At 42.1% G+C, this 18,910-nt stretch overlaps 1 protein-coding gene across 16 annotated transcripts in view; it reads right to left on the reverse strand.

Annotated features, from left to right (window-relative positions):
- MYBPC1 (myosin binding protein C1) overlaps positions 1-18,910 on the reverse strand; it is a 168,326-nt gene that overhangs the window by 17,665 nt on the left and 131,751 nt on the right. For all 16 annotated transcript variants that reach the window (XM_040344311.1, XM_040344310.1, XM_040344309.1 and 13 more), the window contains 4 exons: positions 17,628-17,795; positions 13,110-13,198; positions 9,300-9,495; positions 7,001-7,140 (listed from right to left, as the gene is read on the reverse strand). In XM_040344311.1, the coding sequence (XP_040200245.1) occupies positions 7,001-7,140; positions 9,300-9,495; positions 13,110-13,198; positions 17,628-17,795 (593 nt within the window). The remainder of the gene's footprint in view (positions 1-7,000; positions 7,141-9,299; positions 9,496-13,109; positions 13,199-17,627; positions 17,796-18,910) is intronic.

Here is an 18,910-nt window from a genome sequence, read left to right on the forward strand (position 1 = left end):
AACATGATAGCAATAGTTCAAAAGCATTCTTTTCCACAGGTTCATCATTTTATATACTTGCTAAAGTGTACAATAGGCAATGTGGGAATGGTTTGAGCATGGGGGAGTGGGGAAAAGGTTGTAAACACAGTGGGGGGAGCAGATGGGGAGGTTTTGGTTTAGGAGTTATATGGGTGGCATAGAGTGAGAGTAGGGGGATTTGTTCACAAGCTTGGTAGGAGAGGGGGTACTGATGCAGTCATGAAAGGGAGTGTGCAGCTGTGGCAGTTGAAAAGGTATGCAAAAAGGTGTTGAGTTGGGTGCTTCATGCAGGAATGAGGTGAGAGATGGGCCTACAGAGAAGATGTCGGTAATGAAAATGCATTAGTGAGTGGAGTACAGTGTAGCTTGTACAGGCATGGGGTGAGGGCAATGGGAAGCATGCACAGATGCAGTTGTCAGAGATGTCCAGGCACAGCAGTAAGAGCAGGGGGGTGCAGACTTAGTGGTGAAGTTGGGGTGAGGGAATGCAGAGATAGGGAAAGTGAGAGAAGCAGTGGTGAGAGGTAGAGTGCAATGATAGAAGAAGTACAGGTATGGAGGGTGGTAAGAGAAGGGGGTGTAGGCACAGAGAGTGTTAAAAAATCGGGACTGCAGGAGTGGTTTGAATGCTGATAGAAGGCAGGTGCAATCTGATGGGTGCTGAGAGGAACCATAAGTGGACAGAGAAGGGTGTTGCTGGAATGGGGGATGCTAATATTAGCATGGCTGCAGGAGTGGTTGGTGTAAAGAGAAAGGGGCTTCAGGCACACTGGATGCTGAATGAGAATGCAGGCACAGTGGAATCCAAAAGTGGGAATGCAACATGGTGGTTGCTGAGAGAAATGGAGGGTGCACGGTTGTGGGTGGTAAGATAAGAGTGGTGCTGATAGAAGAGGGTTTAGATACTAATATGTATTGTTTAATTATAGCTTATGTATGCATGCTTGCCCTTACATATGCATTTGAATTTGTACAGCCTTGGCTAAAAGTTTTGAGAATGAAACAAATATTAATTTTCACAAAGTCTGCTGCTTCAGTGTTTTTAGATATTTTTGTCAGATGTTACTTTGGTATACTGAAGTATAATTACAAGCATTTCATAAGTGTCTTAGGCTTTTATTGACAATGACATTAGGTTTATGCACAGAGTCAATATTTGCAGTGTTGACCATTCTTTTTTAAGACCTCTGCAATTCACCCTGGCATCCTGTCAATCAACTTCTGGACCACATCCTGACTGATGGTAGCTCATTCTTGCATAATCAATGCTTGGAGTTTTTCAGAATTTGTGGGGTTTTTTTTGTTCGTCCACCTCTTGCGGATTGACCACAAGTTCTCAATGGGATTATTGTCTGGTGAGTTTCCTGGCCATGGAGCCAACATTTCAATGTTTTGTTCCCTAAGCCACTTAGTTATCACTAGGTGCTCCATCATGCTAGAGACTCATTGTTCGTCACCAAACTGTTCTTGGATGGTTGGGAGAAGTTCCTCTCGGAGAATGTTTTTGTATTACTCTTTATTCATGGCTATGTTATTAGGCAAACATGTGAGTGAGCCCACTCTCTTGGCTGAGAAGCAACCCCAACACATAAATGGTCTCAAGGTGCATGACACAGGACAGATGGTAGCGCTCACCGTTTCTTCCAAGGTTTTTTCCGGATACCCCAAACAATCAGAATGAGAGAAAATTACTTTACCCCATCCAAAGCAGTCCAATACCTGTACCTTTTGCAAAATATCAGTCTGTCCTTCTTTCGCTGGAGAAAAGTGGCTTCTCTGCTGCCCTTCTTGACACCAGGCCATCCTCCAAAAGTTTTCTCCTCACTGTGGGTGCACATGCAATGACAACTGCCTGCTGCCATTCCTGAGCAAGCTCTGCACTGGTGGTGCCCCGATTCCACAGCTGAATCTACTGTAGGAGACGGACCTGGCGCTTGCTGGACTTTCTTGGGCACCCTGAAGCCTTCTTCACAAATGCAGTGGAAATTGTAGTTATAGGATTAAGTTAATTTTCATAACATTCTGGAGTATATGCAAATTTGCATCATAACTTATGGAGACATTAGAGGTGTATTAGGATGTGGAGGGGCATGACCGGATGCAGGTGTGCGGTGTGAGTTGTGCGAGGCGGGTGGTGGATATGTGAGACGCAGCGAAATGTGAGAGGTCTCCCTTTCCCTACCTACTCCAGGCATGTTAAGCGTGTTATGCTTGTTATTCGTTCCGCTCTAATCTTCTGCCTGGTGCCGCTCTAATCTCCTGCCTGATGCCGCTCTAATCTCCTGCCTGGTGCCGCTCCTCGCCTTCCATTTGCCTTTTATATGAACTTTTCTGCTGATGCTGCATGTACAAAGGCTGGCTGTACCTGATACGGGGAGCGCGTCGGACGGGGGGGCCTCCGTATCTCTCCCTGAAGCCCTGGAGATCGTGCTTGAGTTCCCCTGGAGGTCCCCCTGGAGGTCCGTAGAGGTCCACTAACAGAGCCGAGGCGGGAGGTCGCGATTGGAAGGCGGCAGTCAGCTGACGGGACCACGTGACCGCCTCAACGAATCCCATCGTGTCTGAGCGTCCAGCGTCTAAGCCGGAGGAGCTGGCACGGGTGGATACCGAGGATCTCTCGGAGTTTCCCCCATAGACCCCGCACTGCATCTCTGGCCTCGGTATAGGAAGAGGACGTGGACGTGGACAAGGGCGAAAATTAGTGCTCGAGAGAGCAGAAGAGCGGCACAGTAAACCAAGGAGGACGGCTTCCACAACAGTGTAACCTGCCCAATAGAGGTGAGCCTGGGACAAGAAAGTGAGTAACCCAGCATAAGCAATTGCATATGGAACTGTGTAGTAGCAACCAGTCAAATTGATTGTAGAAAAAGTAAAGAGAGAGCGTATCGCACCATGCACTTTACATTTTTTTTTTATTACCCTGCTTGCAACCTGTTGCATCCTTTAAGATTTCTGCGCCCTTGTGCGGTGGTATAGAACAGTGGGACTACAAGCTCAGGGTGCAGCTCTCAAGTATCGAATCACTCTCTAAATAATAAACAATAACATGCAAGTATTTTGCAAAAATCCTATAACTTGCATGAGATGAGAGACTTGTTCTGCTTTCAATTGCCATGAACTCCTTCTCCTTTTTTTTGAGATGATTACTCTTTCTCTGGGTCTATAGCAAAAGAGAATCTACGACGGTTAAAGTCAAAGAGCGGTTTTGTCTATAGACCAGAGCATACAGCTGCTGTGTGAGTTTTTTTCTTTCTCCTAGTTTGGTACAAGCTAGTTAGAGGTCAGTTAAAATAAGCTGTCTCTCTCCCTTTAAATATGTTCACCATGACCAAAAATACACCCCATTCAGAGGGGGCTCCCCCTGTCACAAGGTCAGCTAAGGACAAGACCAAAGAGAAAGAGAAAGGTAGTCAGGCTGCCGCAGCCAAATTGGATCGTTTTTTTCACCCCCCAAAGTCCACGACCCACTCCCCTGTTAAGGGGGGAGCATCATCCGCTGCAACGCAACCAAAGGGTTCGCTAGGCTCGTCAGCAGACAGGCGGAGTTTGGGGTCAGCGGTAGCTCCTAAAGCACCCAACCCAGCCAACTTAACTGGGCCTAAAACCCAAACTAACAAGGGACCTGGGGGGGAGAGGAACGAGACCGTAGTAACATCAGCTGAACTGACTACTTTAGGATCCACTGTAAATATCGGCCTTGAGCCAACTCAGGAGCCTACACTGAAAGACGTGGTTGGCTTTGATAATCAACTAAGGAGCCTAAAGGACGAACTTGTTCTAATACATCAGGACATGAGTAACACTTTGGAAAGGGTGGTGACCTTGGAAGAGCGAACAAGTGCCCTTGAGGATACTCTGTATCCGATTGAGATCAAAGTAAGAGAGTTGCAGGAAAAAATCCACTTTCAATCATCCAAGTTAGATGAAATGGAAAACAGGCTTAGAAGGAGTAATATCCGTGTGATTGGCCTTCCAGAGAGGTGTGAAGGCGCTGACACCATAAAGGGATCCTGCTCCACTGCTCTTGCGTTATCGGCCCCAGATCCCGTTCCCATCTTTCTCTACTCCTGAGCATACCCGATTGGTTTATGGCCCTGGCCCCCAATTTAAGGAGGCTATTTTATTGAGGATGGGGGTCTGGATCCTGTCTAACGAATGGGTCTTGGGTGCTGGGGTTCTAGTATCAATCGCCCCAGCACAGAGACTGTCTCACCTATTTTTATTACCCTGGGTCTATTACACTCCAAAAAAAATGTTTCAACTAGGCTGGAAACGGAGAGATGAATGTCCTAGATGCAAGGCCACAGGTTACCTTGTCCATATGTTCTGGAGGTGTCCCAAGCTCTTCAGGTATTGGACAGAGGTCATCAACAAACTTAATAATATCTTTAAGACCTCTTTAGAGCCAGATGTTAGAACCTGCCTCCTGGGAGACACGGAAGATCATAGAGTTCCACCGGGAACACTGGAAGGCGTATTGCGAGGCATATTTCAGGCACGCAAATTAATCGCACAGCGGTGGCAGGCGCACGGCCCCCCATCTGTCAGGAACTGGATCGAAACCATAAATATGTTGATTGAGAGCGAGAGAGTGGCCTTTATCAAACAAGGGAATCATAAAAGGTTTGAAAAAGTGTGGGGACCCTGGTTGAGACACACAGGCTTCCCTCTGTAGAGGTAAAAGATCGATACTAATAGAAACTTCCCCCAACTATAGAAGATAGAAATCTCTTAACAGTTAAAAACTAAAATAATACGCATCAAACTTCGGCCCCTCCCCAAAAGGGATTATGTGCTAGAGGCGTGAAAGAGGCTACTCCCCCTTCCTCCTTGGCTGACCCCTCCTTTCTTTTTTTTTACGAAGATACAAGAGCTACGCTGGGGGGGAGGCAGGGTAGGGGCGGGGGGTGGTAGTAGGATGGGGGAGGGCGGGGGGAGGTAGTAGGGGGGGGAGGGTGGGTGAAGGGAGGGGGCGGGAAGGGTTAGGATAATCCAATGTATGTATATTATGACTATTGCTGGTGTTGGTTGTTTATCCTGCTACATGCATTATGTACTTTTTGTATGTTTGTGAGTAACTATGTAATCACTGAATTTTGGAAAAAATAAAAATAAAGAAGAATTAAGATAAAAAAAAGAGGTGTATTAGGCACCTAATGCCTTCTCTGCACTCTATTCAAGCTGATCAAGTACAGACAGCGTTTTTTTCTACCTGCATTGGCCGGGATCTAACAGCTCTGAACTCAGAAGTTCTCTGAACTGAGTGCTTCCTGCATCATTCATCACAGAGCAGATCAGGGAATGAATGAAAGCAGTCCTGAAAATAAGTTTGGGTGTCATAGGACCCTGGATGGGTTTCAGCCTTGGGGACCCTGAGGAAAAATATAAGGCTGGGCGCAGAGCTCGCCACAACAAAAATTGCATGTGTCAAAATTGCACAGTAAAAGAGGCTTAAAACTTGGGTGCTTATCATACAGAGTGTAGGGGTCAGAATTGCTTAAGACGCAGAGTAGAGGGGAAATGAGTGCGTAATATAGAGTATAGAGGTCAGGAGCAGATATTATACAGATTGCAGGGGACAAGATTGCATAATGCACAAAGAGAAAGGGACAGGAGTGTGTAATGCACATAGTACAGGGATCAGTAGTATGTTACACAGAGAGTACAGGGGCCAGGAGTACATGCGCAGAGTATAGGGATCAGGAGTGTGTAACACACAGAGTGCTGGGGTCAGGAGTAAGTAACACACAGAGCACAGGCCTCGGTAGTATATAAAACGCTGAGTGCTGGGAGCCCAGGGTGCACAGGGGCCAGGAGTGTGTAGGACACAGAAAGCTGGAGTCAGGAGTGTGTAACACAATGAGTAAAGTGGTCAGAAATGTGTAACACACAGAGTGCAGGGGTTAGCAGTAGTCAACACATAGCCCAGGGGTCTGGAGAGCATATTGCACAGGTCAATAGACAGAGTACATCCAAAAATGACCTCCCTTCCCAAGCCAAGCACCCCCTAGTACAGACTCGTTTCATTCAACTATTACTACTCCTCTCCTCTAGTATAACTCTCCCCCCAGTTCAGCCCTCCTTCTGCAGTACAGTATTGCCCCCTCAATACAGCTCTGCCTCATCAGTACAGCCCCCCCCCCAGTACTGTACAGCTCCCCTCTTAATAAAGCTCATCTACCAGAGCAGTGAAGTTCAGAGTAGGGGAAGTCATCCCTCTACTGGGTCATGTGACTGAACCCAGGGAGCAGAAGCTTCCCTCGCTCTGAACTAACATGGTGCAGGAGTGGCTTCTGTTTTGGGTACCCAATGCAGCTGTCATCACCAGCTGCTGGGCTGCATCTCAGATGCTCTGGAGGCAATGGACCTTTGGTGTGGGTGGGGATGTGTGGTGGGGCTGCAGCATTCCTGGCATATAAAATTGATTGTGTGGTTTTACAGCCATCTGAATCATTATATTACAGAACATGAAGCTGGCTCTGTAAAATGTAACTAAAGCGCTGCAAATTTTCTGCACATCCTGATCCTGCTATGCAGGAATATTTACTATGGCAGAAGTGAAAATGGTAGAGGTTATCTAAACCCAATAACACAATAATAATATATTGCAGTGTACTGTTACAAGCAGAGAAAAATACCTGTTGATTTTGCCAGAAATATCGAACCATCTTATTAACTTTCCCAGCTCTTTTATATGAAATAGAAAGCAATGCCCTCTATGTCACAGAGACAAGGAGAAGGGGAGATGTTCTGTAGACAAATTCAAGAGAGCAGCCTAGGGTAATAATGCTGCTCCTCCATAGATGCGGTGGAGCGAATAATTGTTGTTACCCAAGAGCAGGAAGTGTGTTACTAACAAGATCACCTCGTAAAAATAAAGGTAAAAATGTTGAAAAAAAAAGAAAACGAAAGCAGCCACCACATTTAAAGACTGATAAACTACAATAATCTTAAAGGAAAACATGAATAAACACTGTACCATGGTCTTCTTGTCTGCTTTCTGTATGGTATATCCTGTGATTGCAGCATTGCCATTGTCTGCTGGCGGCTTCCATTCTAGTGCAACATTTTCCCCCCATACTTCTTCAATATCAACAGACAGTGGAGGTCCAGGTTTTTCTGGATGAATTGAAAAACAGGGATTAGACGATTGTGTATCACATACTCCATATTACTGTATATAATCTTTTCTTGTTCAGTTGTGTTTATTTAAATGTTTTCAATACAAAGACAATAAGAGTCAGTGGCGTAGCATGGGGGGTGCAGAAGGGGCCATGGCACCGGGTGCAACATTTAGGGGGGCTAAATTCTCCGCCAGTATGTGTCAAAGTGGCTGCCTCCTCCTACATGTATTTTCCTGTGTCCCTGTGCTCTGCCACCATGTTCGGTCGAAGGCACCCTGTGATTGGGCATATAGGGTCATGTGCGGTGGTGGGGCTGGCCTGTCCACGATCTTGGTAGATCCTGGAGTCCTGCCTCCACCCATGTTCAGTCTCCGGCACTCTGTGATTGGGTGAAGGCGGGACTTCAGGAGCAACCACGCTCGTTAACAGGCCAGCCCCCGCCGCTGCACATGACCCCATACGCCCCAATCACAGAGTGCCAGAGTCTGAACATGGCGAAGCTTGTGGGACACAAGAAATTGCAAAATCGCAGCTAAACGACCAGCATTTTAGCGCTGTTTTAGCGACGCTTCAGTGTGAAAGGGGTCTAAAAGTAAAACAGACCTGGGACATGCACCTAAATAAATGACAAGTCAGAATAGAAGCTCCAGTGCTTCTGTCCATACAGAATTTTTAAGATTCTGGTGGTAGTTTTAGTTTATCTAGTCTATAAAATTAATATCTCACAATTTCAAGACTTGACATTTCAAGTCAAGTAGGCAAATATCCCATATATATATCCCTGTACGTACTGTGAATAACTCCTAAACTTGTACTGTTTAGGAGATATTTCTTAGTGCATGCAGCCGAAAATGTCACTGGCGCATGCCCTCTGAAAGTCCGGCATACAGTCCGGCATACAGTGCCGGACATTCAGATATCCTTTCGCATGCATGGGAGTGACATAATTATGCCCCCAGCCACTAATGTAGCCGGAGGCTGCAAACCCAGTAGGAAGACCAGGGGAAGATAGAAGCCCTCTCAGCAGTGACAGCGCGGCGCTGGAGGGTTTCGTTTGGAGGTAAGTCTCTCATATTGTGCCAGTATGTGATGCATAGTAGCATGTTATGACATTGACTTGCAAGGGATTTTTTTTTCTTCAACTGCAGGTTGCTACCGCTTTAAGTTCTGCCATGGTTTCAATTACATGGTGGTTAAACAGTTAGCACATTTACATTGCACTGGGTTTAATTCCTATATAAGGACAACTACTTGGAGTTTGTATATTTTTCTGGGCCTCCCTGGGTTTTTTAGGTTCCTCAATGCAACTCAAAAAGGTATTGCTAGGTTTATCAGCTTCCATGCACATAGGCATTGGTATGAATGTGGCTTCATCAGAGGCAAAAACTGAGCCTGGGTTCACACTATTCACAAAGCAGGAGATTGTGACCGGCTCTATATGAAGCCGGTTAACACATCCCCGTAGCATCTCCGGTGCGAATTGCACAATAGTCCTGTGCATCTTTTAGTCCATTTCAGATTTTATTCAGTCAAAAATGTGGGCTGAAATCGTAACTGAACCCGTGAATGGAGACGCACCGGACCCCTGCTGTTAGCCGCTCCGTTCTGTAGTATGAACCCAGCCTAAAAAGTCAAACCTTTCCAACAAATTCCATTGATTGATGGCATAAAGGTGTATTATATCATAGTGATGTTTATCAGGATAAACTATTATAATTATTATTGATTGCACATTTTCTAAACTAGTGACACAGGTACCCCAAGAGAAAGATGACATTTTTCCTAACACTACATCTCACACAAAATAAAGGGATACAAATGATTTACCAAAGAAGTTTATTTTTTAGTTACCCAAGATAATTTGTGTTAATTTTAAGCATTCAATTATGTGTTGAGAAATTTGAAAATGATTGGATTACTGAAGTAAGTAGGGCTTTACCAAGCTTCATGAAAATGTGCTACTTTAGTAAACCAAGTCCACTATTTTTACTATATAAAATAAAACAGAAATAGACTTTTCTGGGGGGGCATTAGATAAAAAAAATCAGGAATTGAGGGCTGCTGTGCAAACATCTCATAATACAAAAAGTACATAACACAGTATAATAAAGTTTATAAACACTATATTCATTTACAGAAACAATGGATGCTTACCAACAATCTGAATGAAGATTGATGCTTTATCTTGTAGGTTCTCAACTTTCACCTTCAAATCATATTTTCCAGAATGACTTCGCTCTGCTTTACGAATGAAAAGGATAGTGTCGCATTCAGAGTTGCGGATACTTATTTGTGTTTTGTCCACATGTGATCCATTCTTTTTCCATGATACTTTGGGTCTGGGTTTTCCCTTGGAAAAAAAAAAGTTTAAGAAAATAATCTTTAATATAGTGACCTTTGTATAATTCTATAATACTACAATTAAATAAGCAGAAGTATATAGTAACAAATCATACTCAGTTTTCTGTTTTTTAATATAATCAGGTCAAGGAAAGGTATTTTTTTTTCTGGTCAGAGACATTACACAAAGTGAGAAGACAGGCATCCTACACTTCTGGAAGTGTTGAATGCCAAACATACTGATGGAGGCTGTGGTGCTGCAACGCAGAGTCAGAAATCACGTGTTGCAAGAAAGGCAAGTCAATATCTTATTTTATAAGGAGCTTTAAAGCTCTTCTCTGGGGGCAATGAACAGAGAGCTGCCACTGTATCCAGATATTTGTTTGCAAAAATTAAGATGGTATGATAAGGTTCAATCTGGTTTGCAGAGAGAAGGAGGGCATGTCATATTCCTGCCCCTCTGCTTTTACTGACACCACTTGTCTTGGCTAAGTGCTTGGAGCCAGAGATCAGTGCTGGCTGTTAATGCAGTCGTCTTCTGGCTAGCTGCATTGGTGAATTGACATGTGGGAGGGGGCGTCCTGTCTAACCTTATAGCTAGCTTTTCCACAGCACGTAGGAGGATTGGACACGCTCTCCACGGTGGTCAGTCACATTACTCCTCACTCATTGTCAGCATGTCTTACCATGCTGTCACGGTGGAGGACTTGTTGGCTTGCTCTCCATGCCCGCTATTCCATCTTGTCTTGTTTGCACTGCTGGGCCCTTCAAATCCCACACCCACAGTTCCCGAGTCAGATATTTCCAATCGACTAACATTAGGTCATGAGCATGTGATGTCTTGCAGATTTACAATTGTGTGTGCATCAACCCCTGAGGAAGTGACGCTATGCCACGAAATGCATCGGGTTACACTGATGCAAGTTCACACCTATTATGGATTGATCTTTGAAACACTGTACCTGGCTACTGAATTAATATGTACTGTATATATTGACCTATCTGCTTGACTGTATGGCAATCATGTCACTGTTGATCTGTTATAAATTGCATTCACCAATAAATCTTTACTTTATTTACTTTATTGGTTTTATTATTGAGTGTGTTGCGCCTCATATAAAGTCCAACGGGCAATTTATGTTTCTTTGAAGGAGGATAGGACAAGTACTTTGGCACCTGGGGGACAGAACAATGTAATAAAAAAAAATGAGACTTCTTCTTTAAGAATGCCACTCAAAGCCTTCAGAAAGCATTGTACATAATTTATAATTGTCTGCTTTAGGTAATACTCTTTACATTAATGTTTAACCCTTTCATTGTGTAATAGACCCTGGATGTCTCCTGTTATATGCAATATGCTTATTAGTCCCATAAAGTTGTGTAAAAATAAAAGTGTGAAATTTAAAAAAAAAAAAAAATTAAGTTTAATAAAGCAAATATAAAAAAAAAGAATGTTTCAAAAGCTGTCTCTCCCATTTCCAAGTGCACACACATACGAAAATAAAAGAGTGTCAGGGGTGTGCATGCATACAGAAATGGCAATTGCCAGACATATTAAAGAACTTTGATCATTTAAAAAATAAATTTCTATCGGGTAAACCTATGTTGGGTTTAAGACTCGGCTGTTGACGTTGTTATGTTTGTTAAATTTGAAAATAAAAATATATTGAACGCCTAAAAAATACATCAAATTCAGATATTTTAAAAAAGGGCCCTCATCGCTCCAAAAGTCTTCACAAGGACAGATCCCCGGTACCACCATCTTGACTGTGGGAGCCAGCTGTGCCATCCTTCTGTTTCACAGCTGGCTCCTCACTGCACTGCACTTTAACCATATAAGACCCGGACCTTTAGGCAGCTAAAGGACCCGGCCAGGTTTTGCGATTCGGCACTGCGTCGCTTTAACAGACAATTGCGCGGTCGTGCGACGTGGCTCCCAAACAAAATTGGCGTCCTTTTTTTCCCCACAAATAGAGCTTTCTTCTTGTGATATTTGATCACTTCTGCGGTTTTTATTTTTTGCGCTATAAACAAAAATAGAGCGACAATTTTGAAAAAAATGCAATATTTTTTACTTTTTGCTATAATAAATATCCCCCAAAAAGATATAAAAAAACATTTTTTTTCCTCAGTTTAGGCCGATATGTATTCTTCTACCTATTTATGGTAAAAAAAATCGCAATAAGCGTTTATCGGTTGGTTTGCGCGAAATTTATAGCGTTTACAAAATAGGGGATAGTTTTATTGCATTTTTATTAATTCTTTTTTTTTACTACTAATGGCGGCAATCAGCGGTTTTTTCCATGACTGCGACATTATGGCGGACACTTCGGGCAATTTTGACACATTTTTGGGACCATTGTCATTTTCACAGCAAAAAATGCATTTAAAATGCATTGTTTACTGTGAAAATTACAATTGCAGTTTGGGAGTTAACCACAAGGGGGCGCTGAAGGGGTTATGTGTGACCTCATGTGTGTTTACAACTGTAGGGGGGTGTGGCTGTAGGTGTGACATCATCGATTGTGTATTCCTATAAAAGGGATCACACGATCGATGCTGCAGCCACAGTAAAGAACGGGGGACCAATCTCAGGACTCCAGCGGCGATCGGGTCGGCGGGTCCCGCGGTCCCGGTCACGGAGCTTCGGACCGGGTCGCGGGCGCGCGCCCACAACCCATGGCTAGGTACTAGCACAGGACGTACCTGTACGTGCATGTGCCCAGCCGTGCCATTCTGACGAAATAAATGTGCAGGAGGTGGTCATTAAGTGGTTAACACTGGTCCTGCAGCCTCCTGGGACAGGGGATGTGTCCCTGGAGGTTACGGGCAGGGACAAACTTCTGTAATTCTCGTCGTGGGGAGAATTGCAGAAATGGAATACCTGTCAAAAAAAAGGAAGCCACTCCCAGAAAAAAGGTCATCAATAATGCTAGAGAAGGGGGGTAGGAGTAGGGTAAATGTAACTTTCACTTTTAAGCAAAGTTCTGCTTTAAGTATCACTACACATACCACAGTAAGAGCAATAATTCTAGGGCCATCATTTAGTGTTAGCTCAAAAATGATGAGCTGTAAAAGCTTTTAACCAGTTGGATGTCATATGACATCCTCCCGGGAACGCGCCTCGCCTGCGGCACGATCTGTCACTGGCTGTGTCCTGAAAATGCCAGAATGGTACAAGTATCCCCCAAATGGATCTGGAAAGTAGATAGTCCAAGGTATTTAGAGGCATGGCAAGTTTTTAAGTTGTTTTTTGTCACAGTTTTTTGTCACATGAAGTAATTAAAAAAAAAACACAACTTTCACAATTTATTTTTTTAAACACAGCCAATCACTGTACCAGCCCGCTGTTGGTACCATGTGACTGCTGTGGCCAATCACAACAGATCACATGACAATTGTACACAATAAATGGCTTTGATGTATACAATTTGAGTATTATTATAATGTATAATTGGCTAAAGTTGCAGCTGTAAGGTGTTTTCATAGAGACCATTAATTTTGTAAGAATTGTTACAATCTAGCACTCTACCAAACCATTAATACGACTTAGGGAAAAAGAGAGAAAACAAAATTTCAGCTGAAAGCAGAAGTCTGATGGGTTTATGAAGTCACAATTGTTACCTGGAAAGGTATTACAAGGTTTACAGCTTCTCCAACTTTTCTAATGTAAGTTTGTTTTAGGTGTCGTGGAAGACGAATCTTTGGAGGTACTGAAACAAAATTATTATAAAATTACTTTTTAAAAAATACAGTCATATGTTTCACTGTCTAAATAATACATGCTAAAAATATCTTTGCAGGATTTTCCCTAGATGTAGTAACTAATTTACAGTATAGCTGTATATTGCATACTTCTATAGAGCGTGAAATGTTAATGTCTATACAGGAAATTCTTTGAAGCAAGTTACCAGTTTTAATTGGTTTTAGTAATTTAAAAGTCCAAGCTTCATTCTGAATTCATGTGGCTGGAGTCAGCAAGACATAGAGCCAGCTCTCCTTAAAGGAACTTAAGCAAGTTTAAAATGATTTACTGTAATTGTCCACCTCTGCCTTTACCATGGTGAAGACAAATAAATGTATGATACCTTCACACATATATTGTATTTAAAGACTATCTAGAATCTAAAACCTAAACTATTTGTAGTTTTGGATAGAGTGTAGAAAGGTTAGAACACCCATTAGGTTTTATTTGCTGCATGTGCCTACACTGTGCCTTAGCTACCATTGTCACTGGGACAGAATATGTTGGGACACCCAAAATGTTATAATTATCACTGGGTTAAAAATAGAGGGGAAGTCTTCTAATGGGGCCATCTGTTCTAGTGACAACTTTTCTAGGAGGATTTTAATCCTCACTTTGGAGAGATTTATTCTTACTTCCTGTTGTGTTTTCGGGAAAGAAAGTGAATGGAAATCTTCCCCAATGTGCTACAGACAGCAAACAAACTTGACAGGTGTTTAACTATTCCCTACTCTTCCAAAAAAAAGAAAACGTTGACTTTAGATGTACTGTAAAAAAAATATGTGATCTATTCTCAAAATGCACTTAGAGCTTGCATCAATCAGTTACTGAATTCAAAATTGATGTTGGCAGCAAACAACCTTCCTGCTGTGTATGAGAATGCCCATATGTATCACTTATATGTGTGCCTCCGTATCTGCTGATTATTGTTTCTTTAAAATGCCCTGCTTTGTGAAAATGGACACGACTTGTTCAAACATAGACTTAGTTGGATGAGTTTGGGCAAATTGCTCCCAAATTCAAGGTAAACTCATGGAAAATAAAAAAAAGATTTACCCTTGCATGGGTCCCTGTTCCTACGTTAAGAGTTGACTGCTTATTTTGCCTAGGCGATGATTAATAAGGTCATGTACTTACCTTTTACCTTGCTCCCTTGGCAGTTGGTGCTCTCCTCAACTAGACTCAACTATCCAATGCTTTGGAATGAGGACAGACCCTTGGCATTTTCCCACACATACAGGATATTTGGTCTTGCATTTTACAAGATGACATCAAATAGCTATGACTGGGGGACCAGCCGCACAAAGAGGACTAAGCCTGAGGGTATGAAAAATAAGGTATATTAACTTATTCTTCATCCCCTAGGCAAAATAAGCAGTTAAACCTTGTAGTGGGGAGGGGAACCTGTTGCAATGGTAAATTCTCTCTCTCCAGAGTTCAATTAAATATTGTAAAATGTCAGAATGTACACTATAAATGCATAATGATTATAGTGTCAAACCTCTTCTATTTTAGCCATGATAAATGAAACATTTACTGTTTTATAACTTAAAGCGTAAGTAAACCCATCCATAAAACCAATTTCATGTACGGCACGTGCCGGAAATGTAACACTCCCATTGGTTGTGCTCTCAACCAAACTGTCAAACCATCCAATGGCTGGTGTCATAACTGATCACATGTGCAGCATCAGAGGCAAAGATGGCAGCTTCCTTGGCTGAAAATGATGGGGGAGTTTACTTACCCTTTAACAGAGAAGGCAAGGTTAGTAAAGGTTAACAGACAAACCACAGCTTTATTTACTTTCCTACCAAACACAGGATGGTGTGTACATATTTCAGACTCAGGACACTGATAACAGCTTCTACCATCATTAGGCTGGCCGTAGATGGATAGAATTTGAAACAAAAATTCTTAGGAAAATTTATACGGAAATCCTCAGAACATTCTCAAAACATTCGAATGTCATTCAAAAGATTTTATTTTCTTTTAACATTTGATTTTAGAATGCATGGACTGTACCAAATGAAAACCACATGCACTGTGAGAAATTTGGTCATTAGAGAAAATGTCCAATGTGCAAAACGTCCCTCGTCAGGAGGGATGTTTTGGAGCATTCTATTTGGTCAGCACTATCACATGGGCCTTGCCGACCTATCATAGTCCGTCCTGTCAGCTATGGAGAAGACGCGTGGATGCAGAGACTCCTGGCACCTATATACAGGGGCTAAGATCCGGAGATTGCCATGGTCCAGGTCAGCGGGGGATCTTGGGGGAGGGGGGGCGAGGAGGGGACCAGTGTAAGTTCAACTTACAGATTTTTCTGTAAAGGTGAACGTACACTTTAAAGTGGTTGTAAACCCTATATTACCACTTTTACCTGCAGGTAAGCCTGTAATAAACTTTCATCGTTTAGGAGATATTCACTGTATCCGCATGTGCCGACATCATCGGCACATGCGCACTGAAGAAACAGCTCGGTAATGCCATTTCTGTAGTAGCTGTGCTGTGACCGTCAGCTCGCGGGAGTGATGTCATCGCGGCTCCGGTCAATCACATTGGCGGAGCCCGCAGACCTGGAATTAACTCAGAGAGACATGTTGCCGGTCACAGCGGTGTACAGGGACCGCTGCAACAGCTTCGATCTAAGGTAAGTATTTCATAATGAGCTAGTATGCGATGCATACTAGTTTATTATGCCTTTGTCTTGCAGGATTTTTTTTAGAGAGTTTACAACCACTTTAATACCTCTTTACTTCCATAAGGGTGCTTCTATAGCTAGCATGAGTAAATTAAACTAAATTAATCAAAATACATGTTATTTTATCTACAGTATAACTGGCGTTGATTTGCTACTTACTTTCATCCTTTATTTCCATTAAAAATCATCAATGCTATTTTTTCCTCAAGCCAGTTCTTGTTGACAGTAAAAATGCTGCCTCGCAGAGTTGTCACTTTCTTCACCACATTTCCATCCTGGACTAGAAGCTGATGCATAGTGCTTCTCTGCTGATGACTACAAGTTGCAACTCCCACAACTTGTAGTCTCAAGGATGCAGTGCACATGAGTAGGCTGTTAGCTACACTATTGAGGTGCATTTGAACTGCAGGCAAAGCAGGCCTAATGTAGCAGTCTCTTGTAAAATGCTGCATTTGCTGTTTGAACATGTGGGTTTGCATTTTTAAATAGCAAATGCAGTGTTTTAAAGGACCGCCTGTTAACATACTGTAGGCCCTTAGAGTACTGTCACGTTGTCAAGATTTTGAAGCAAAATAAACTAAAGGGTAAAGGTGCTGTGATTTCAGTTCCTCAGTTGTGAACTTTGAAGTAAAATTTGTCCACAATTACTTTCTTAGGGACCTGAGGGGCCCGAAAATGTTGCTTCTTTAAAAACTTTAGCTAGCCAATACCGGGTATGACCTAAACTCCAAACTTTCAGAATTTATAGATACTGTAGCTAACACAGTACATGACTCTACTCTTGCTATTTAATCCGGTAGATATGATGATAGTAGTTATTTAGCAAAACTAAAACAAAAAAATAGAAACAGATACTAATGGCAGTTTACCCACACATGTATAAAAAACAAGGACTGCACATTCTGGCAGACAAGATAATCAATCCCACTGTACTATCCATGCTATCCTGATCATTTAAGCAATGACTATTGCTAAGTAGATATTAATCATTCTGTTTCCTGACCAGGTTATTATCTTATGAAGATCTAATGCGATTAAGCCTTTTGCAATAATACATTTGTGTACTTTCATCCATGTGATTATAAAGTAGCAAATGTATTTTTATTGCAGTAGTTACTATTTACAAGTTACTCTTTTGAAATACATGAAGTAAAATACTTACTGTACATTTACCAATAAGTGATTAAAGGGGATTTCCGCCCACCCCTTTAAAAATTAAAACATACTGTAGCTGCTGACTTTTAATAATAGGACACTTACCTGTCCTGGAGTCCAGCGATATCGGCAACACAGCCAATGTTTACATCGGCTGGTCGGATGCTGCCACCGCCATTGCTGTAAGGGAACCCAGCAGTGTAGCCTTTTGGCTTTATGGCCGGGTCCCTACAGCGCATGTGCTAAGCACGCTGCACTCTCTCACTGGCCCCGTAGAAGAGGAGTGAGGAGGAGCTGCTGCCGTACTTCACTGCGGCCCGGTCTCCCGGAAGTGGGGACAGGGTACCTGTAAAAAACACTGCCCCCCCCCTGAAAGGTGTCAAATGCGGCATGGGAAGGGGGGGGGAGAGAAATTTAGATAATAGGAATTTCCACTTTTGGATGGAACTCTGACAAATTATTTCCTGCTACAATGAATGTAACAAAAAAATTTATAGAAGAGTAGATTTTGTTATCTTTTAAAAAAAGAGATGAAACTTACCTATGACCTCTTTTACTAAGATTGGCTGGGGATGTACTCTGGGATCACTCTGACCTGCAGCATTTACTGCTTTAACTCTGACAAATATTTTAGAACCCGTTGGCAGCCCAGTAATTGTGAGTCTTGTCTTATCTGTCAGTTCAGAATTTGCAGCAATCCATTCCTCCGCTAAAAGAAAAACAGCAATAGTAATAAAGCACAAACACACAAATAATAAATATTAAAGTATACAGAGTTTGATGACAGAACTGACCTATGGTTATCTGATCACAAAACTAAGCGTTATATGTTCATTGCCAGGATTGATATAATGGGGGTGCTAGCTTGAACTGAATGTGTTTTGTAGGAACATGGAAGTGCATTGTACTGGTATATGAAAAACAACTTTTGATCATAAAGATTTTAAAAACAGTCTCTAGTTCAGTGCATTTTGTATTTACTTGCAAATCAAACTATTGGTGATATATCTACCTCTGGTCATTGGAACCAAAATAAGTGATACATTTTAATAGTTGTCTTTTGTACTAAAAGGCCAGTTTCACCAAAACTGATATTTCAGTTGGTTGAATCATCTGCTAACTTCTTTCAAAGAACCCAGTAGTTAAATTTTTTCATAGACGTTACTGCTTCTAAAACCTCCTACAGCATTATCACAACAGTGTCTTGCAAATAGGTTACTCAATTATTTAATCAAAATAATTCAGAATCTATTGACAGAGACTGACACTATCTTTGTGTATGTAATGACCAAGGAAGTTGGACAGGAATAGGGATTCAGGTGAGAGAGCATCTTTTCACTGAAGTAAGATATAAAAAAAAAACAGCATGTGATCCAGTTTGCTGGCAACCATGTAAAACTGATCAATTTTATACTGGAATTGGTATTTTTTCTTTTTTTTTATTACATTTCACATTATTCAAAATATAAAATACACAATTATCATTCATGAAACATGAAAATATAATTTTCTCCTATCCCCCATCACCTTCCCCATCCCACATGTGTTATAATCTTCCTTCATTTATTCCCTCTACCTCTCTTTTTTCAGACTTTCAGTATTTCTTTGTATTCTTAAACTCTTTCCATCCTTTCCAAGTATTTGAAAATGTTTCTATTCTATTTTCTCCATAATAGCACAATTCTTCCATGTTATATATAAAAATCCAACCTTTGAACCCATTCTCTTAGGCCCCGTACACACGGTCGGACAAAACCGATTAGAATGGACCGAGGTTCAATTTCATCGGTCCAAACCGACCGTGTGTATAGCCCATCAGTCTGT

The sequence above is a fragment of the Rana temporaria genome, chromosome 3, assembly GCF_905171775.1.
Source record: "Rana temporaria chromosome 3, aRanTem1.1, whole genome shotgun sequence".
In the NCBI taxonomy this organism is placed as follows: domain Eukaryota; kingdom Metazoa; phylum Chordata; class Amphibia; order Anura; family Ranidae; genus Rana; species Rana temporaria.